Source organism: Callorhinus ursinus, unplaced genomic scaffold (genome assembly GCF_003265705.2).
Source record: "Callorhinus ursinus isolate GAN/ISIS: 27379988/994484 unplaced genomic scaffold, GSC_fseal_2.0 scaffold4, whole genome shotgun sequence".
Lineage (NCBI taxonomy): Eukaryota > Metazoa > Chordata > Mammalia > Carnivora > Otariidae > Callorhinus > Callorhinus ursinus.
Genome location: NW_027397066.1, coordinates 59,083,934 through 59,107,074, shown reverse-complemented (window position 1 = coordinate 59,107,074; position 23,141 = coordinate 59,083,934). Strand labels below are relative to the sequence as shown.

The window sequence follows — 23,141 nt, the reverse complement described above, 5'->3', positions numbered from 1 at the left end:
GCTCAGCAAGTCACATACATTAGCTCATGTGAGGTGATTATTTCATTTAATCTTCATAACAGCTTTATAAGATAGCCATTATTATCTCAGTTTTTCAGATGATAAAATCAAGTCTCAGAGAGGTGAAGTGATTTGCCTAAGATCATAATTGTTTTATGCAATAGAACTAGGATTCAAACCTAAGTCAGCTGACTGCAAATTATAATCTTTTAAGACTGGACATAATATACAAAGACCATGGAGTGACAAGGTAACTCTCAGGTTTCAAAGGTGAAATACTGAGCATTCACAAGACATTAAAAGCTGCTTTAAAAGCATTCCAGGGGCGCCTGGGTGGCTCAGTTGTTAAGCGTCTGCCTTTGGCTCAGGTCATGATCCCAGGGTCCTGGGATCGAGCCTCCCATCAGGCTCCCTGCTCCACGGGAAGCCTGCTTCTCCCTCTCCCACTCCCCCTGCTTGTGTTCCCTCTCTCACTGTGTCTCTCTGTCAAATCAATAAAATCTTAAAAAAAAAAAAAAAAAGCATTCCACAGGTTTGAGTTCCACATCTAGTAGTTTCTTAGAAAATGGTACTGGGCTTCTATAATAATTCTAGACCTCTTTTGTCCTCATATTTTGACTACTGGGTTAGAATTTTGAGGAATAATTCTGACCAGATAGAGTCCCAAATTACAGAGTCCCTTTTGTTGCAGGAGGGATTTCATGTCAAGTAGAGATGCTCTGAAGAATGCAAAGTAAGCCTCCAGCTACTTGGGGCACAATTCATGATTGTTTACAATGTCCTATTTTCCTTGTTCAACAATGGTGAGTCGACTCTTGGGTACAAAAGACCTGCAATTTTTCTTCTTTGCCTTTGGTCTGCTATTTCTCACTTGGAAAGAGCCCCTTCTTCTCTCTCTCTCTCTCTCTCTCTGTCCACTCTCTACCCTATACACACATACACATTAGGTAAAACTCATCTCAAAAGGATTCTAGAACTGGCACCTTTACTCTTGCTTATTTGAAAACTCTTAGAGTCATAATTGATTCTTCTCTTTCTTTTATATCTAATCATTCAGCCAATCCTTCCAACTCTTCCTTTAAATTATATCTACCATCTAACCACCTGTTAACACCTTCACCCATTACCGTGCTGGCCCACACCCCATCTTGGATAATTTCTTACTTGGATAATTACAATAGCCTCCTAACAGGTACCCTATTTATATCCTAACCTCTCTAAGGTCTATTTGCCATCAGTAGCCAGAGTGATGCTGTTAAAACGCAAGTCAAATGTCATTTCTTTGCCCCAAATCCTCTAATAGCTTTCCACTGCACTCTAAGTAAAATCCAAATTTCTTTCCACAGCCCTACATGATGTGGCACCTTTGCTGCTACCTCTTTGACTTTATTCCCCACAGTTCTTCCCCCTATTTACTCTGTGCCCATGACAGCCAGTAGGCATGCTGATCCTCAAGGCCTTCACACTTGCTTGCTGCTCCATGTGTGTGGACTATTCCTCTCGTATACCCACACGGCTCTCTCCCTCACTTTGTTCAGGTTGGCAGTGCACCTTCCCTGAACACCCTTTTTAAGCGACCTTACTCTATCATTCTCTAGCCTCCCTTATGTTGTTTTGTTTTTGTAACAGCAACACTGTCTAATATATTACATGGATATGTATGTATTTGTTTATTACCTGTCTTCTCCCACCAGATGTAAGTTACCTGTGGGTTAGGACTTCGCCTGTTCAGATCACTGTCGCGCCTCGAGTGCCTATCACAATGCCTGCCACGTAACATTGCTCCAAACTCTCCTGCATCCCAGCCTCTGCCTTTCTCTGGCCTCCAGGAATTCCTGAGAGGGCCAAGGGAGGCTCCTTCCCTTCCCACTGTGCTCCTCAGCTCTGTTTGCAAAGGGCTGTTGTGAGGGACCAGAGAAGCCCCTCGGACTACAGTGCTGGGAATCATGGGCCAGGAAGAAAAATCACTGGCAGGAAACGGGCTCAGCTGTTGGGACCCCTGCAAGCCTGGTATAGACCATCCTTGGTGTAGTTTAAGAAAAGGGCAGGTTGTAAGCCCGGGATCTGAGCCTTGTCTTTTCCCTTACTGTCCAGGGCAGTTGGCCTAGGGGTCCCCTTTCCCTCCCTCCCGAGGACCATCTCTCTGCATCCACACATTCCTCTCCAAGTTTAAGCACAGACTCTCATGAAAATTGTTCTCCCCAGTAGTTCAATGAACTGCTGTTAATCCTGTGTCATCCCTCTGCAGCCTAGTGAGGTAACCTAGCTCCAGGATGACACTTGGCCCCATTGCTCTGCCAGCCTATCCACAGGAGGGTGCACACAGGACCCCACAGGAGGCTCCAAAGAGCAAGCAGGGCATTGAGGAGCAGAGAGCAAACAAATAAACACCAGGAGGGAAAGGCCCTACCCTCGCCCCAGTACCCACTGTGTCCCAGCCTGAACCTAGATCCCTCACACTGTACTTTTTAAATTTTTAAGTTGAGACATAATTTATATAAAACATTGTTTAAGCTTAAAATGTACAACCTGGTGATTTGATACATTTATATATTACAATATGATTACCATCCTAGCTTTATTTAACACCTCTATCACACCACATAATTGTAATTTCTTTTTTGTGGGAAAACATTTAAGATCTAGTTTTTTTAAAGCAATTTTGAAATATATATGGTATTGTTGGCTATAATCACTATGCTGTGCATTAGAGCTCCAGAACTTATTCACTTTCTAGTTGCATCTTCCCAGTTCCCCCACCCCCAGCCCCTGGTAAACTACCATTCTACTCTGCTTCTACAAGTTCAGCTTTTTCAGATTCCACATATAAGTAGTACCACACAGCATTTGTCTTTGTCTGACTGATCTCATTAAACATAATGCTCCCAAAGTCCATCCATGTTATCACAAATGGCAGGATTTCCTTCTATCTCACGGCTGAAAATATTCAACTGAATATATATACCACATCTTCTTTACTTCTTTACCCCTTCATCCATTGACTGACACTTTTGTTTCCATATCTTGGCTATTGTGAATAATGCTGCAATGAACATGCTTACACAGATATCTTTTTGATATCCTGTTCTCATTTCCTTTGGATACATACCCAGAAGTGGGATTGCTGGATCATAAAATCAACATACAGAAATCAGTTTTGTTTCTAAACACTAACAATGAAATAAATGAAAAAGAAATAAAGAAAACTATCCCTTTCACAACAGCATCAAAAACAATAAAAAACTTAGGAATAAATTGAACTAAGGAAATTAAGGATCTGTACAATGGAAACTACATGCCTTTGATGAAGAAAATTGAAGAGGACACACAGAAAAGTGGAAAGATATCCCATGGTCATGGGCTGGAAGAATTACTAGTGTTAAAGTGCCCATACTACCCAAAGCCATCTACAGATTCAGTGCAGTTCCTACCAAAATTCCAATGGCATTTTTCACAGAGATAGAAAAAAAAAACAACAAAAAACTGTATGAAATCACTAAAGACCCTGAATAGTCACAGCAATCCTGAGAAAGAAGAACTAAGCTAGAGGCATCACACTTCCTGATTTCAAACTATACTACAAAGCTATAGTAATTAAGACATTATGGTACTGGCATAAAAACAGACACATAGACCAATGGAACAAAGTAGAAAGCCCAGAAATAAAGTGCTGCATGTAAGGTCAACTATTGTTTGACAAGGGAGCCAAGAATGCTTAATGGGGAAAGGGTACTGTCTTCAGTAAATGGTTCTGGGAAAACTAAAGAACTACACATAGGAAAATGACATTGGACCCCTGTCTTTTCTACTCACAAAAATTAAGTCCAAATGAATTAAAGACTTAAACATAAAACTGGATACCATAAAATTTCTAGAAGAAAACATAGGGGGAAAGCTCCTTGACATTGGTCTTAGAAATGATTTTTTGGATATGACACCAAAAGCAAAGGAAACAAAAGCAAAAATCAACAAGTGGGACTACACCAAACAAAAAAAAACCTTTCTGCACAGCAAACGAAACGATCAACAAAAGGAAATGGCAATCTATAAAATAGGAGAAAATATTTGCAAATCATATATCACATAAGGGGTTATTATCCAAAATACCTTATAAAAAATACCTGAAGAATGTAAAACAACTAATAAACAAAGAAAAACATCCAATTAAAAAATGTCCAGAAGACACAGACATTTTTCCAAAGAAGACATCTAAATGGCCAACTAGTACATGAAAAGATGCTCAGCATCACCCATCATCAGGGAAATGCCTGGCAGGGCATACATACAAAAACCTCAGTACTTGAACCAGGAGACATGCAGAGTCTGTGTGGGGATCAGCAGACAGGGCTTTCTCATAGGCTTGTCCCTAGTTCCTGCAGGTTTGACCAAGTTTACTTACCTAAAGCTGCCTAAAAGTACCACTGTCTTCACTACTAGAGTCTCTCTGGGATGTGTCTGGCCCAGGCCTTCGGTCTCCAGCAGAGCCTCATGGCAGCAGCAATAGCCCCATCTCTTGAGGCTGGGGGCCCTGCGTTCACTGCAGACTCCCACCCTGAGGCCTCTGGCCCACTTCTTGGCCAAATGACCCAATTCAGTCAAGGCTGGCCTGCCCTCTTGTTATTCTATGTATCCGGGATCCTCACCTCACCCACTCTGATCTTTCCTTGGACACTCTGGGAGCCCATTTTCAAGAGGCAGGTCACCTGGGGCCAGTCTGTGCCACAGTAAGACCAGTAGGGGCAGAAGGAAGCTCAGGGACTACCCCAGCTGGCTACCCTCCCAGGAGCTCGCCCTAAGCAGACCTCACCCTCTCCTGACACATCTCACTGCATGGGTTTATCTTTCTTGTCTGGTCACAATAAGGAGTAATTCATATGCTTTTCCTATTCAGGGCCGGTTGCAGATGGTGGCCGAGTCAAGGCTGAGATCTAGATCTGTTCCCCTTGCTATTTTTCCAACTCCTGAATATATGGCATGACATGCATTTCAGTAAAAGTATGGCTTAGTGAATTTGAAGGGCTACACAGAAAATATCAATGATGATCAAGAGATCAAAAGTAAGGTCGGTAAAGTGACATGAAAAATGAAAACTACAAAGGGACTTGATATAATTTTCAACATTGCATGAAGTTGTCAAAAAGTACCTAGTCTTTGGGCGCTTGGGTGGCTCAGTTGGTTAAGCGTCCAACTCTTGATTTTGGCTCAGGTCATGATCTCAAGGTTGTGAGACTGAACCCCATGTCAGGCTCCATACTGGGCATGGAGCCTGCTCGGGATTCTTTCTCTCTCCCTCTGCTCACCCACCCCCCACCCTGCTCGCACGCTCTGTCTCTCTCTCTCTCTCTCAAAAAATAAATAAAAAATAAGTATCTAGTCTCTACCAATGGCTGAATAATAAAAATTAGTATAGTTAGAACCGAAGACACATTTTGGTGAGATTGTATGGTCTACACATTGCAAATCTACATGTACCTTATCTGCAGAGTTCAGGGTTAATACTGTAAGATCTGAGCCAAGACATGACTTCACTGACATTAGGCTTCCACCTACCCCACAGGAAAGAGTTAATAAATGGATCCGGCTTTGAAACTGAATTAAAAGCAAGCAATGAGATTGTATACTGAGGTTTTCATAGTAGAATAAATTAAGGGTAGACAGAATGGTATGTGGGGGCTGGAGGAAGAAATCTCTCTCTCTATTCCAAGTAAGAGACCAGTTTTTAAGTTCTTATGTACAGAATGGATCATTGTTCATCCAAGCATGGCTTCCCGTCTAGAGACTAGGGATTCCCCATCCTTCTCACTCCACTCCACATAGAGTGGCCACGTGGCTATATTCAGGTCAACAGGCGGCCAGCAGAAGTGGTGCATACATCCTCCAGTTCAATTTTCTTTTTTTTTTAATATTTTATTTATTTATTTGACACAGAGAGACACAGCAAGAGAGGGAACACAAGCAGGGGGAGTGGGAGAGGGAGAAGCAGGCCTCCTCCTGGGCAGGGAGCCTGATGCGGGGCTTGATCCCAGGACCCTGGGATCATGACCCGAGCCGAAGGCAGACACTTAACCAGCTGAGCCACCCAGGAGCCCCACTCCAGTTCAATTTTCTTAAACAGAAGTAAGCCACTTGTCCTCATCTCTGTTTCACCTTTCAATGGAAGAAAACATGGATGAGGAGGCAATTCAACTTCAACTGTGTGGATAAGAAGAATGCTCAAGTGGAACAGTGTTGTGGGCTGAATTGTGTCTCCCCCAAATTCAGATGCTGAAGTCCTAACCATCAGCACCTCAGAATGTCACTATATGTGGTAACTAAGATGATGCCATTAGGGTGGACCCTCATGCAGTCTGGCTGGTGTCCTTGTAGGAGGAGGAAAATTGGACACAGACACATACAGAGGAAAGACAATACTAAGACAGGGAGAAGTCGGCCATCTCCAGGTCACAGAGAAATAACCCTGGTGACACTTTGATCTCTGACTTCTAGCCTCCAGAATTGTGAGAAATAAATTTCTGTTGTTTAAGCCACACAGTGTTTAGTACTTAGTTATGGCAGTTTTATCAAACTAATACAAACAGTTAGATGAGAGCATTATCCCTGGAGGAAGAAGAGCTGTCTAACTCCGGACATTGGTGGGAGACAGCTAAACTACCTTGTTCAAGTTCATGTCTTTTGGGGTCCCTTTGTTATAGCAGCTTAACCTATACTCTAGCATGATACTCGGGGGGAGGGGAATAAGAACAGCATTTAACCAAAGAGACGGAGTGAGGCAAACTATGATGTATTCACTAAACATAACCAGGAACCAGAGTTTCACATGGAAAATAGGTGATAAAAATCTAAGGGTATAAGTCACATATTCCTCAAACTATGTAAAATAGGCATACATGAAACATCTGGAAACAACTACAGTTAGAAAAAAATTGGTTGTGTCAGAGTAGACATTCTTTTCCAAATAATGTGGCTTTTCTACTTTTATAATTTAAATCACTTTCATCAACACTGTAATGTACCTTTAGACTTATCTCAGTAATTTCTATGTATTCCTGTAACTTTAAGTCAGCAGAGAGAATCACTCTTAGACATTAGCCCCACCTATTTTGACTTTGAGAAAAGCGCCCACACACTGTTCCTGCCTCTTTACTTCCTTTTCAGTGGTTCTTCCCAGCATTATTTTATTCCCTGTTTTGGTACAGACCAAGGAGTGGAGAGGCATGCTTAGGGATGGAACACAGGGAGGAGAAGTGGGAGGAAATAAAGGAGCAGACATTCCAGTTCCTTTCATTCCTACTGCAGTCCCTGAAGAATTCATCATAAAACGGAAGCAAAGCTATTAAAAGCTTCAAAAGATCATAGAAACATCTGTGTGGTAGCTACGAGATGCAAATGAGGCCTGAGAATTCGCCAATGTGAACAAGGTTAGCTGAATTAACAGCACGGGAAGTCATTAGATTGTTCGGCTCACCAAATCCATTCAGTGAACTGCTGTCATAAAAGCAGTGTAATTATGAGCTTGCCCAGCACTACAGACTGCTTTCTAGTCAGAAGAAGTGAATTACAACTCAAGCCACATAATCTCTTGTTTCTCCCTTATAAGGATACATTTTTCATTAGAAATGTATGAAGTTTCTTTCAGAGCTACTAAAAGAAAATGGCCAGGTGAAAGTAGATTGGTCCCACAGTTTTTGTTGTTGTTGTTGTTTTTTAATCTGTATACAAATCTAAATTTTTCAAGATAGATTATTTATTGTGTGGTTGTTAGTAAGGAAAAACAATTCTTAGACATACAAAATAATTTTACCACAGATGCTTTTAAGTACTGTTTCTTCTTGCAATGCCTTAAATTAGAGGGGAGAGGCTCGTTCAGGTAATAGAAGGGGAATGAATGGTAAGCATTTGTCAGATGCTGGAAGCAATGATGAACTATCTTGAATTCTATAATTAAGGATCAATTCAAACCAAAATAGCATTTCAGTTTAGTAATAACTTTAAGGCCCTATTAACTCCTCAAGGTACCCAGAGAGGGATGGTGTTGCAGGGAAGGCCTCACTTGGATCTGTATTGGGGAAAAACACCAGTATGGATTCCCTGGGAAAGGTGCTAAGCAAACACAACTGAATGATCACATAGTAGAAGTGATCATGGCATTGGACATGAGTTTGAACTCTAGGACTCATTGCCCACTAATTTCACTGGACATAGAGATAAATATGGGCAGTGCTCACTTTCCACAGTAGCAGAAAAGACCATACAAATCACTGTGGAAGCTGAAACAGTGCAAAGCCATTTTAATAATCGACGGACAACATTACATTTGTTCAATGACTTGTAAAAATGTTTGTCAAAACGTTAAAAACTCTCTTCCCATGGTTTCCACATGTATAGGGAATTGAGAACTTGCTATTATATATATCCTGGGGTAAACATAAAAGAAATAACTTCATGTCTCAAAAGGAAAGTATTCACCCAGTGAAATGCAGGATAGTGGCGACAACGCAGAGTAGAAATTCCAAGTGCCTGGCTCTGAACCCACAGTGCCCCATCACGTGTCATCTCAGGGAGGATGCCCAGGCTCTGTGTGCCTCTGTAAAATGAGGGATAATAACAATGCCTTATAGGGCTATCATAAGGATTAAATGAACAATTCAGGTAAAAGACTAAGGACAGGAAGCACCTCTCAAACACTACTATTATTACTAAATTAAGAATAATTCCAAATGACCTGAGAAGAGGGTGTCCCCCTGTCAGAAAGTTTCTCCTACCTTCCTTACCCTCAATATAATTTTCTACTAGATCTGCCTGTCTCCTCTCTAGGAATATTGGCAATTTTATGGCCAAGGTGGCAGGGAATTGTGGTGAAGGTAGGGCCAGTCCTTTCTCTGGGCCACCTTGAGTCCTGACCCCCATACCAGGCCACCAGCTCAAGAAGGGCTATTCAATTCTATTCTGGGCTCCAGAGAAGGAGAACAAAGAGAGAAGGAAGCAGAAAACGGAGCAGAGAAAAAAATGAGAATGAGAAACCCTCATAGATGAAAGAAGATGTGGTCTGGAGCAAATCATAGCTGAATTAAAACAAAACCCTGACATGAACATCAAAAAGAGATATTTAGGGTGATTTATGTTGCCTTTTGTCAAGAACTATAGTAAGGGGTGAGGCAATCCTCATGCTGTGTCTGATATAAAATATCACCCATAAATGAGGAGCCTGATTCAAAACTGAAGCCAAAACTTCTAATAATAAAGCAGATTACTAGTAGGCATCCACATTTTCTTAGAAAGAAAATAGATAAAATGCCTCCTGGTTTTACAAATCATTGAATTTGCAATTATTCACCTATTTCTGCTATTTCCCAAAGAGGGGTCAGTTAATGAAATTATTCTTTAAAAAACATTCCCGCCAAAGGCCATCCTGTTTTCCTTTATTAGAGAGCTGAACATTTCTGCAAGGACGATTTATTTTAGCATTTGATTGTACTGGCATCCATTTGTTTCTGTTGGCTGTACGGTTAGAGCGAAACGCTCGCCGATACTCACAAAGCAGCCACACTTTCCCTATGGCAGTTTGCAGCCAAGTGTTCCCTCTAAGTTCTGTGGCATAACCCAAGTTAAAGTTCCTCCCCCTCAGCCGAGCAATCATCCCTCACCTCAGGTTAAGTCCTGATGAACAACCCAAAGAGCAACATGTCAAAACCTATCACTCGCCCGCTCCTCTGGGTGGCTGAGTCATGGCCTCTCTCACAAGGCCTTCTTTACCAAGTCCGGCTCTTCCTTAGGGTCCTGGGTCTACGAACTGGGGGTGGGGGGGAGGATGGGGGGGTGTAGCAGGAGTAATATAATCCAGCAGATGGGCATACCTTATGACAGGATCAGAAAACCCTGACCTTCCAAAGGTGTCTGTGTTTTTACGTGATCGTTTGGTGGCACTCAGCTAAACGTCCAAGCTGCACCAATCATTAGGGCTGGAAAGGGCCCCTAGGTGCTAGGTCTAAAAGCACCTCCCGGTCTCCCAGCCCGATGTTCTTTCCTGTTTATCTTATATCCTTGTTTCTTTCTGCCACTTTCTTTTAAAAAATTTCATTATATGTTTAGATACACATAAGTGCCATTCAGTTTAATAGATTCTACCAAGTGGAGTGGTGTGCAATCTGAGGTATATTATCTATGTGTGACTGAGCATTTGCACACACCCCAAAATGCCCACTTTTTTTTTAATGTTTGTAGAATACCCCTCAAGCAAAACTACATTCTTAGCTACATCTAAGAATGCATGGAAATGGTTTGAGACCCATGGACAATCATATGAGAGAAGGGTCCTTTTTTTTTTTTAAAGATTTTATTTATTTGACAGAGCACAAGCAGAGGGAGAGAGAGGGAGAAGCAGGCTCCCTGCTGAGCAAGGAGCCCCATGTGGGACTTGATCCCAGGATCCTGGGATCATGACCCGGGCCGAAGGTAGCCGCTTAACTGACTGAGCCACCCAGGCGTCCCAAGAGAAGGGTCTTAAAAGATGTGTTGAACTGCTGGGGAGGCTTGCCCTACCAGCACGGTCAAGGTTGTGAACTGCAAATATCTCTGCTTTTCTTGCCTCAAGCTGGGTTCTGCCTATGCCGTCTGGGTGCATCAGAAGCATATGGTGATTTTGCAATAAATGCAGGGTAACTGTAATGTTATCGAGAAGCAGAATGACAGTGCAAGGATAAGAAATAAAATAAGGTCAGGTTTTAAAATGAAATGTTTCCTTACTCTTTCGCGTTGAGAAATTCAAATAAATTATCGATACCTGACATTGCTGATCGGACATGACAAATGAAATAAACGGGGTCACTTCCTAAAGAGCTCAGCACATACACATGACACACCCATATACACAAACAGACGCCCATGGTTACTTGGAGAGCCACACTTCTTCACTGGAAGCTCCAACCCCTGCGAGGACAAAGGGGTGCTCTCCCTACTTTGCTCTTATTCGCCCTTCTGTCCCCACAATGTATTGCAGCACAAGTGTCCTTGGGGTTTCCTTTTTTCTCTTTTTTTTCTTTTTAGCACCAGGCTCAGGTTGCCTACCTGATGCACCCTGGAATTTCACAAACATAGGGCCAATGCCCTTAGAACACTTGGGTGCCTCCATGTTTGGTTTCATTCAATACTATGCTAGGACTTGGGTAAACCATGGGCTGATGACCAGACTCCAAGAGGAAATGTAAAATTTGGAATTAGTTTAAAGAGGGCATCATCTATTATTCCTTTCAGTTTGTCTATAAAGATACACCTATAGCTGATAAAGTTATTGACATGGCATTGCTTTTTTTGGCCAGATGATTAATCTGATATATATCATATTTCTAATATGAAAATATCTCCATCTACTTTACTAAATTCATATCTTATTGGACATCTAGGATTCCGAGATTATACTGAAAACCTGAATGCCTCTAAGTATCTGATGAAGATACTGGAAGTAAAATTGGATTAGGGGTAAGGCATCTAAAACTATCTGTGCAGGGGCTAAGTAGAGATAAGGCATTGAGTTAGAATTGTTTGTTACTACACATTTGCTGCCTTATCTCCTTCAATGGCCATAGAAATGTTAACCCAGCTCCTCTTCTTCAACCTCTTTAAAACACAAGTGAAGAATATTGACTTGAATTAACCGGGTAACTCTCTAGATCTGACATATTGTTAGGATTAGCAAACACACCCCAAGATGCCTTCTGGCTTTAAGAGTGAATGGCTGAATATATAGCATGGATGGTGAAGTATAGAGACACACTTCAAAAAATCAAAATAATGCCTGGTACAGAAGGCCAGCTGAATTCTTTCACTAAAAACCTGCATTATAAGGAATTTAATCTTAAAACTAAATATTAATGGTGTAATTATATTTTCCTCCCAAGAAGTGAGAGGAGAAAAGGAAGGAAGGAAGGAAAGAAGGGAGGGAGGGAGGGAGGGAAAGAGAGAGGGAGGGGAAAGGGAGGAAGGAAGGTTAGAAATATGTGAGTGATTAAACTCTTTTCCCTCAGAGGAAAGAGGTGTAATGATCAATAACTTAATAATGCCTGCATCAAATACAAAGTTTCTCTTTCTACCATCAAAACATGCAAAGTAGATTCTTTCCTTTTCTTCACTCATCAATAGAGATATAGTTTAATACCTTCAAAGTCCACATCTCCAACCAGTTTTGTCTTTCCCGTCACTGGGTCATGGACATAGTTGATACCCACATCAATTACAGCAGCACCTTCTTTAACCATATCAGACGTAATCAACTTTGGAATACCTGAAAGCAAAACAGTTGGAAAATACTTCAACTTCATCCTTGGAGCATAACAAAGGTTTATATATCTAAAGTTTTGTTGTCATGGCTCTTTAATGTACAAAATACACTGTTTCTAGGAAGAGAACCAACTGCACTTGATCATTTCTGATCAAGCAGAAGAACAAAGGCAGCACATGGTGGCCTCTGTGCATAAAATCCTACGTGGATTTACCCTTTCACCTCTGAGATTGCTACCAGATTTCTCCTGATGGGTACCCACTGGAGTAGCATCCTTTTGTGTTTCATGCACTGTAAATGGCTTGGGGACATTATGGATATGAAACAGGCTCCTGTTGAGGTTTGGTGGAATGAAAACTATTTGGAAATTGGAGGTAGAGAGAAGGAAGGGTTGGGTGGGTGGAAGGAGGATGAATAAAAAGAAAAAAAATGAGGTGAGAATAATTCACATTCTCAGGGTTGCGGTAAATGGTAAAGTACCATACACATGGTGGTATCACATCAACTCTAAACGTGAAGTGTTATCTTGGGCTTTCTTTTTGTTTTCTCTTGGTTTCTTTGATTCATTATGTTTGTATATGACTTGGAAAGGCATAAGATATACTAAGCTCTATTCACTGTTTCTCCATTGCAGTTAGAAAGATAACTTTACAGAGATCTTATGTCACCATTCATTTTCTACAACGATTTTCACACTTTATTTCAAGTATGACAGTACCAGCTAACAATGGTTAATGTACAATTATTTTTGTTAATTATTAAGATACCATCCCCAAACTTAGTGTCTTAAAACAACACTTCATTATTACACTTCATGGTTCTGTGGGTTGACTGAGCTCAGTGAATGGACCTTCCCTGGGTCTTTCATATAGCTGGAATCTGACAGTGGCTGAGGCTGGAGTCATCCCAAGATGTGGCTAGGGTGACTGTCCAAGATGGCGACAGTCCAAGATGGCTCCCTAACATGGCTGCAGTTGCTGCTCATGGTTGGTGGAGCTCAGCTAGGACTATCAGCTGGAGCACACAGGTGTGGCCTCTCCTGTGGCTTGGGCTTCCTGGCAGCTGGCTTCCAAGCATGAGAGTTCCAAGAAACGGGGAGCAGAAGTTGCCAGTAGCTCATGGCTGGAACCTGAAAGCTGGCACAGTATGGCTTCTGTCCTATTCTACCGGCTAAGCAGTGACAGAATCCACTTGGATTTAAGAGGACAGAGAGTCCACTTTTCAGTGGGAGTTAAATCAAAGATTTTGTGGCCATCTTTACTCTCCCACCACTGTGTTTAGGAGGTGATTTACTCATTTTCACATTCTGCATCCCTTGCAAGAAAAAGATACATGTTGTGTTGTCAGAGGCTTTCTTCTACATTTAAACTATCCATTTATGCATTCCAGATGGCTTAAATGTCACCTTCTTGATATATGATTTTTAGGACAAGTAAGTAAGAATTTAAAGGCTATAAAGAAATGGTCAGTGCTAAAATAGATGCAGCTATCTGATAGGTTCCCCAGCCCCATAATAATATAACCAATGAGGCATCAATGTTTGAAATATGGTTTTTCTCTTGCTTTCTTACCTAGCCCACAGAACTTCTTCCTTTTTATCAGGTCTAGCATAGATATTGAGTATTGTTCTAAAGATAGTCATAATCCTGTTTCTTCTTGGAACCCAGTAGAAAAAGAAAACATAGCCTTTTGGTTCCCTGAGCAGCGCCATGGCAGTCAGCAAGAATAAGCACCTTATGAAAGGCGGCAAAAGGGAGCCAAGAAGAAAGTGGTTGATCCATTTTCGAGGAAAGATTGGTATGATGTGAAAGCACCAGCTATGTTTAACACAAGAAATTTTGGAAAAACATTAGTTACAAGAACTCGAAGAACCAAAATAGGATCTGATGGCCTCAAGGGCCATGCATTTGAAGCGAGCCTTGCTGATCTGTAGAATGATGAAATTGCATTCAGAAAATTCAAGCTAATTACTGAGGATGTTCAGGGCAAAAACTGCCTGACTAATTTCCATGGCATGGATCTTACCCGTAACAGAATGTGCTCCATGGTCGAAAACTGGCAGACCATGATTGAAGCTCATGTTGATGTCAAGACTGCCGACGGTTATTTGCTTCATCTATTTTGTGTTGGTTTTACTAAAAAACACAACAATCAGATTCAGAAGACCTCTTATGCTCAGCACCAATAGGTACCCCAAATTCGGAAAAAGATGATGGAAACCATGACCCAAGAAGTGCAGGCAAATGACTTGAAAGAAATGGCCAATAAATTGATTCCAGATAGCCTCAGAAAAGACACAGAAAAGCCTTGTTAGTCTATTTATTCACTCCATGATGTCTTTCTTTGTTAGAAAAGTAAAAATGCTGAAGAAGCCCAAGTTTGAATTGGGAAAACTCATGGAGCTTCATGGTGAAGGTAGTCATTCTGGAAAAGTGACTGGGATGAGGCCAGTGCTAAGACTGAATGAGCTGATGGATATGAGCCACTGGTCCAAGAATCTGTTTAAAATTCAGACTTTTAATGGTGACAAATAAAAAATCTTATTTGTGGTATTTAATTTCTAATCATTCTTTTTAAATAATCTAAGCTTGTGAAACAGATGTTCTGAACTGATGGTGATGGGAACTTTTCTGAAGTTATATGGATTTTATCCATTGCTCTTAGTTACTAAAGAGCTCTGAAAGGGTAGTGATCTAGATGGAAGTTTTATAGATGGTTAATAAAAGGAAATATTTTCTTTTAAAAAAAAGGAAACACACATAGATTATAGCTGCAGGAAATATTTTTAAGATAAAAATGTTGATGAAATAGTTATTAAAATCCAGCTACTAGGCTTTGAGAAAGATCCAAATTTCCCTCCCAATTGTAGTTGTTCATTATGTTTTCTCAGAGAATATCAGACTGGCAATAAACAAATGTATAATTTTCAAAATAGAGGGAAATGTATGCTTGATTTTCATTACAAAATGGAAAAATCTTAAATACATTTTTCCCCCTGAGGATGCCATCACATATGTCTATTGCAGAAAATCTAGAAAATATCTAAATTTAAGATGAAAATAAAAATCACTATAATCATGCCATTCAAAGATAGTAAGTTTATTTTTGTTGTTTTTCTAGGACTTTAAAATATTTATATATTAGATATAAAATATAATACCTACAACTTTGCTAATATTGTGTTTATGTATCCTACCATTTTATCATTAAAATTAAATTTTGAGCATCTCCCCATTTTATCAATTATTTGAAATTTAAAACCCACATGAAATTATTTATTATATGGATTACCATAATGTTATATAGTCCTGAACTCTTTCTAATATTTTTCTATTATAATTAAATGCAGTGATGATCATTTATGTTCAGAAAACTATGGATGTTTTCTTAATTGCAGCATCAAATTTGACAAAATTTTTCACTAAACCCTTATTAACATCATGGAAAAATGTGGGTTGGATAAAAGCTCCTACTGGTACAGTCATGGATAGTTAGATAATGTTTTCCAAAACTGTTGATCAATGCATCTCTAAGAAGGTCTATTGAGGTCTTCCATGAAAAGTATCTGTCGGTGCCATTTTCAAGTTTTTTAATAAAGAAGTTGGAAGAACACACTGGCACTATGATGGTTATTTCATCTTTGTTCTCCTCCGGGTCTATTTTCTGCCTTTCTCTGCTCTACCCTATGCTGGGGCTAATCCTTACAGAGGTCTTGTGTTCTTCTTATATCCCTTGGAACCCTGTGACAGCCATGAGAACCAAGCTCAAGCTAGCCTACTGGAGGATACAAATCCTGTGGAGGAAAGCTGAGTCATTTCAGCTGAGGCCATCCTAGACTAGACTCTAGCTAACCACCAGTTAAAGGCAGATGCTAGAGCAAGCCCAGTCAAAATCAGAAGAAACGAGCCAAGGTCACCATAACTGACCAGATGAACACAAACTCATGAGAAACTAAAAAAAAAAAAAAAAAAAAAAAAATGGCTGTTTAAAGTGATTGAGATGTTTTGGTTTTGGTTTTTAACACAGCAGTAGCTGCAGAGCCTCTATGTGTAAATGAGCAAAATCAGGTAGAATAGTTAACAGGTAGCCCACTTTGGAATGGTGGACTATAAGTAGCAAGAAGAATTTAAGAGGAGATAAATGTGTGATTCTGACCAGGAGTTGTACTTGATTAAAAATTCATTAAAAACTAGGGACGCCCGGGTAGCTCAGTCAGTGAGGTATCCTACTTTTGATTTTGGCTCAGGTCATGATCTCAGGGTTGTGGGATAGAGCCCTGCGTTAGGTGCTGCACTGGGCAGAGAGCCTTCTTGAGATTCTCTCTCTCCCTCTCCTTCTGCCCCTCCCCGCTTCCTTCTCTAAAAGATAAATAAATAAATAAATAAATAAATAAATAAATAAATAAATACATTTATTAGGCTACTCTAAGATGACAGTGTCCATATATAAGGATATGTTTCCCACTATATTTTTGGCAGAGTCTCTCTGGGAGCACTGGTTGTATTCTAGGGGCTGGTCTAGAGAAGAATGATTAGAATGGATCTAGAACTCATGTCATATGGGGCAAGTACTATCAAACTAGTTGGTTTAACTGTTTACTACCAGCCTGCAACAGGGTAAACAAGCTCATGCCACACTGTAAAACAACTATCTCACTAAACACACTGTTTAATTCAGCTAGCTTTCTTTTTTCATAGCAAGGTTTTTTTCAGTGAAGGAAGCAGTATGTTGATTTATATTCTGGCTCAGCACCTTATCTTGTTGTGGACCTATATATAAGAAAGAGTCATGGACCAGTACTGGTCCCCACACTGAATACCTCTGAAATAGAAGAATGATCGAATAAACTCAGGCTGCCTATCTCAGGAAAAACAAAACAAACAAACAAAGCAACTGAAAACAAAAGCAAAACCCAATAATTGTGGTAGTGTCATCAATATGCTAGACTGAATAGAGTAGATTTACTTGAAATGTTTTCAGAAGGAAGAATGAAAGAAGGAAGGAACACAGGGAATAGCCTTCAGCTCATTACAGAGAATATTTTAAGAATAAGAAAATGCTCCACAAAGAGAAACTGTATACTGCCCTATTCCTCACTAGAAATATTCACAATTGGGTAAAGAAGGATCTGGGAAGGTTAGTAATGCCTTCCATTTCTATGATTTAAACACTGTCTTTTGCATCGTCAAATTAAATGTTCTTTTCTTTCTCTCTCAACTATTTCATTTCTGATCCTTGCAGACTTCTGATCCTATCATTCTACTAAAGAAAAGAAAGAAATAATACAAACTGTATTTAATGCTGAAATTATAACAAATGGACATACAAAATCTGTCTCAAATATCTTAATACTCTAAATCATCCATCTACATTGTTGTCTTGTAGAGGTAAATGATTGGAAGTATAAAGTTGTTCATTAATTATATTTTTAAAGACACTGAAAAGAAATTCCTTAGACATGATTTATTTAGTTCCCCACACATATAAATGGAATATATTTAAATTCTTATTATTTGATAACAGTGGAATAGAATTAAAAGCTATTTAAATATCTGGTAAATATTTAAACACCAATAGGTTTTAAATGCCATTAGGATGTGGAGTCAGAGGGTTTTTTTATGTTTTGTTAAAGTTGAACATGAATAGTGATTTCAAATAACTATTTCCTATGAGCTTTATTTATTTATTTATTTTATTTATCTATTTTTGCTGTGATAATTCCATGGAAACCTATCCTTAATTCTTATATAATTTGAAGGCTCAAGCATCGTATGTGAGAACCAAAACCATCCACACCCACGTAGCCAACTGTATACATTAATATGACTTTACTCTTCCACTGTCTTCATCAACATGACTATTATTCCAGGAAACTCTTGCTCAGAAAGATAGAAGTTGTGAATAATTTCACTGTCTTGGGAAGTTGTTAAAAACTCATTTTAACTAACATCTAATTGTTTGACTTTTCAGTAGATAGGTATCAAATGACTTGTTTGTTTTCCAAGACTCTTGAAAATCCTTGCTTCAAAATCCTCTCCTTGCTGTACCCACCAATCCTAAACTTTTATATTATGCTCCTTACCCAATCCTAAGCAAGCCTCCACATTAAAAGACTTGCCTTAAAACAAATTCCAACATCTAAATATCCCAACTTTGCTTCTATACCCCAAGACACTACTAAGGTAAATTGGCTCTCTGGGGGTTGGGGGGGAATCTCTGATTTGTGGAATTTGGTGATTTCTGTGGTATAAATACTCTTCTATGGCATAAATACTCCTACCATGGGACTTCAAGAGAGCAAGTGACATCAAATGAACATAGAATTAGAAAGAGATGCTCAGAATCAACCTTCACAGACTTGATGATTGTAGGAAGCTCCAGGATACCACTCCTCCTAAAAGGCTGCCAAGACAGTGTTTTCCCATGCTTCTGTAACCATAAGCTCAGATCGTTTTATCAATGGATTGTTTGGGTATTTAAGGAGAGCCAGCATTTGACAATATTAGAGATCCATGAAGATCTCATCAATAACCACTCTTGGCCATGATTCAAGACAAGATCTCATCTCAGAAACCCTGGGTACCTCTATGGTCCCTTGAGCCTTTTGCTGGGATAGGGAGTTATTATTGGTCTCTCACACTGGAATGATGAGGTAAGTCTTATATTGAGTTTGAACTTTGGTTTCTTTTATTAAAGCTCCCCAAATGCTGAATTTATTTTGTCTTCTATGAATCAGGAACCCTTTTTAGGAATCCTTTGATTACTCAATCAGTTAAAAATCTTTTATCATTAGTAGAGATCAGTCTCACTACATAAAACGAAATTTGCCCATGTCCTTGTCATTTTTGTTGTGTATCTATATGGGAGAAGTTCACAGGGAGAAGATGTTGAGTAACCTGGATAAATCCATTCCTCAAACTGGCCCTAAGAACTGAGAAATACAGAGAGTATCTTCTGAACTTTGGGAAATCCTATAGAAAAACTGTGCCTCAGGTCACTAAGTAAAATTTTACGAGAACTTTCTTCATAAAACAAGAGCTTTGTTTTGTCTGTGAAATATTCCCAAACCTTTTTGTCTGGGGAAAACCACAAATTGGTCAGGTTTGCAACTAGAGATGGGCCAGCCATTAGACGTGGGGGTGTGAGGCATAAAGTATACAAACAGCACTTTCAACTGACCGGTCCCAGACTCCTGGATTTGCCTCAGTCTAAAACCAACACCATTCTCCCCTCTGATACAGACTCCTGCTCTTTACATGTGTTTATACCATATCCCAGATTCTTATAACTACCTTTCTAGAAGGCATCATTTCACCAAGGATAATTTAGAATTTTAATAGCCATTCTGAAGAACTTTTGAGGTAAACAAAAGTGTTCATTGGAGAGGTATCTTAGAACCTAAAGGAATAAAATTCTACCCATCCAGTGGTCTGCATTTTTTAATGTTTTTGAGGAAGTATTCAAAGGTATTCATATTCCAAAACTGTTCCCTTAAAAGATGTCTTGGCCATGGCAAACAAAAGATAAAAACCTAAAAATGGTCTCTCTTCTAGATTCCTCCAAGTCTCAGCATAACCCTAATAGCCTTCATCCTATTACTCCTCTTCCCTCATCTATTTCCGCCATTTCTTTCTGAGCTGTTCCTTTCCCTCCTGACTGGCCAAAACCTGCCAGAGTGCAGTTACCCTGCAAAGTTAAATCTCCCTCAGAACAGGGAAAACTGCTTTGGTTTTAAGACCTAGTCTTATTCTGAGCTGAAAGCCAGTGTTAAAGACCTTCCAAAACCTGGAAAGGTTTGTTTTCTAAAATAAGCTAAAGTTAGACTAAAACTAATAGAGAATTGACTGATTCTTCGAACATTTATCCTCCTAGTTAAAAACCCCAACGGGTGAGGTAATATAGATTCATTCAGAATTTTAGAGACATAAAAAGAATATTCATTCCCTTTCCCTATAGTAGCAAGCTCAAATTCTATTTTGTCTTTGTGCCTCCTGAGGCAATATATTTTGGTTTTAGATCTGTATTTTGTTTTCTTTTGTGTCCCTTTAGATCATAATAATCAATACTTATTTGCCTTCTTCTGAAAATATCAACACTATACCTATCTGGGTCCTTATGCCCAGAGTTTACGAAGGCACTTTGTACTTTTCATAAGCCCTCAACCAGGGCCTAAAGAATCCCTGGAACCCCCTCTTTCATTCAGATGAAGATTCAGGGCAGAACATCCATTTCAGAAGATAGGAATCAGAAGCTGAATTTGAAGTTTCTAACACTTCAAAGTGCTTTTATGTTATGCTGGTCCATCAGTGGATATATTCCTGAAGTACATACACGACAGAAGAAACATTACAAGTTTAATAAACTAGCTATTAGATTTTACAGAAGTATTTGCCATTGTGAACTCCTACCTTGATATTTAATAGTTTTCAAAACTCTCATATCAGTTGTCTAAGTTCCTGATCAAACATTTCAATTCTATATTCTGGGATATTCAGTAACATATGAAATTTAATTGCTACATAATTATGATATCATCATTAAAAAATCCTAGCTCACAAATATAATTACACACTAAAGTCCAAGGCAGGTTTATAGAGGAAGGCTTGTGTTTTTTTCCCCAAGCCAATTAATCCATCTACGAATTTGTTTCTGACAGAAAAAAAGACCTGTTATTAAAACACATATTCAGAAATAATTGGGATAATTATTTTAGGGTGAACTATTCTCATCAGAAAATTTAGTAAGAGGATTTCTGATTTATCTAAGATTTCTCTGTTGTGGGTGGAAATCTCTCTGATTGATAAGTAGGCTAACCCATGAGTGAGCTACACTGAATCACGCTACTTCAAAAGTTATGACTTTCTTATTAGGTGACTGCAAACCTGTTATTGTGTGATTCCTTATATGACAGGTATGAAATAAATCACCAGTGTTGTCTTAGTAAAATATAATGAATAAACATAACACCTTAAAAACGATGCCAATATGGGGCGCCTGGGTGGCTCACTCAGTTAAGCGTCTGATTTTGGTTCAGGTCATGTTCCTAGGGTCCTGGGATCAAGTCCCACATCGTCTCCTTGCTCAGTGGGTAACCTGCTTGTCCCTCTGCCCCTCCCCCCCACTTGTAGTCTCTCTCTCTTTCTCTCTCAAATAAATAAATAAAATCTTAAAGAGAAAACAAAACAATGCCAATACCTAAAGCACACACAGAGCAGAGTATAAGTACAGTCTAGGTGCTAAGTTTCCCCTGATATGAAGGTGTAACCATTACCCCTTGAGCAAGTATGAGGCCATATCCTTACCCCTATTAATTAGAACTCCAACTGGGTATTTTCAGATGCCTATTTGACGATCTCAGAATTGAGTTCACATGAATTAAAAAAAAAAATCTTTTCCCTATGAATCCTCCTATCATGGTCATCTTTAAGTCTTTATGAAATGGCTCAGTCAAGGCATCCTGATAAAAGGAAGCACCATATTTACACATCAATTTAATTAGTAGAGTTCAAAGGGCTGTGCAAACATTATCTAATTAAACTTCACAACAATTCAGTGAAGCAAGAGAAGGTTTACCCATTATCCTCATTCACAGAAGAGAGATTTTGAGGTGCTGAGAGGCTAAATGATTTCTTAGTTTCACAATGATGAGTCAGAGGTGAGGCTGGGAACAAAACCAGAACTCTTGTTCAGATATAAAAGTAACACCATGGAAATGCTTATTCAGGTGGATTACTCCTTCACCTGGAAGTTGTCCTACTACATAAATAACAAGAGTAATTGCAGTGGAATTTGTATGAATGTGTATTTTTTTTCTAGATTAGAAAAACTTTCTTCAGCTTTATTTGCTTTGGAGACAGTCCTATGATGGCTAAATGTATCCCAGCTAAATAGAACCTATACTGCAGGGTCTTCCCCTAGAAGTCCCCCTGTTATTTCTAGGAATCCTCAAGAAGTATTTATAAGCCAGTGAGTCAGTGGCAATGACTACAGAGTGTATCTACTTTTTCTCTGGCTTCTTTGGTTCCTATCAGGTATTTGTTTGGCTATGATGCGTATCATTAGAATATATTGTCCATAGCACGGACAATCTCTGGATGCCTCCAAAGCTTCTAATCTTTGGGGTGCCAGAACAGTGCCAGGTTCCTTACAGAGCTGAGGGCCAGGAGGGTCCTGCTCTGTGCCATACTGGATCATTTAGGAGTATGGAATCCCTTTGTTCTCAGAAATTCACAGGATCACTCTTGGGTAGTTCTATCAGCTTCTGCCTTGAATCTTTCCTCTGCAAAATCCAGTGAACTTGTGGGGGCTGGATGCATGCTTCTCTTTTCTTCCTCTCATCAACCAAACCTTGTTCCCTTCAAAAAGACATTGGTGTATCTGAGGCATGCATGAGTAGAGGTTGGAGGTCAGTGGGGGTAATAGGCAAGGGTCTATGTAACTAACCACCATGCTATATACAGAGTATTAAAGTCAAATGGAATGGGTTTCAAACATTGTTTAACCCTTTCTTTAAAGGAAAAATGTTTACCAAGCTCAGTATGTAACATGATCAAAGCAAGGAGAAGTGTACCCGTTGTAAAGAGAAGATGGCTCTACAGCCAGCCAACAGCCCCTTAGGCTCCCCATAGTCAAATTTGAAAATTAGTGAGTCCAATTCCTCTGCTTTAAGGATATAGCTCCTAAAGGCCAGATAGTCTAGAAAATGCATACTAATGAGACCTGATATTCAGGAAACACAAACTATTTTTTGATAATCCCTGTAATTCCCTTTGTCTATAGTCATAGACCTTCCCTTCTCCCACCTCGTTGTGTGCTGGTCTCAGCCCACTGGAAACCAATATTGTGGCTGGACTGGCCCTTGTGGTTT

The 23,141-nt window shown here is 39.6% G+C and overlaps 1 protein-coding gene across 3 annotated transcripts in view; it reads right to left on the bottom strand.

Annotated features, from left to right (window-relative positions):
* MTHFD2L (methylenetetrahydrofolate dehydrogenase (NADP+ dependent) 2 like) overlaps positions 1 to 23,141 on the bottom strand; it is a 135,183-nt gene that overhangs the window by 13,758 nt on the left and 98,284 nt on the right. For 2 of the 3 annotated variants that reach the window (XM_025887712.2, XM_073891789.1), the window contains one exon: positions 12,152 to 12,277. In XM_025887712.2, the coding sequence (XP_025743497.1) occupies positions 12,152 to 12,277 (126 nt within the window). Of the gene's footprint in view, positions 1 to 8,466; positions 8,585 to 12,151; positions 12,278 to 23,141 lie in introns of all 3 variants that reach the window. The other variant, XR_012377945.1, reaches the window with a different exon arrangement.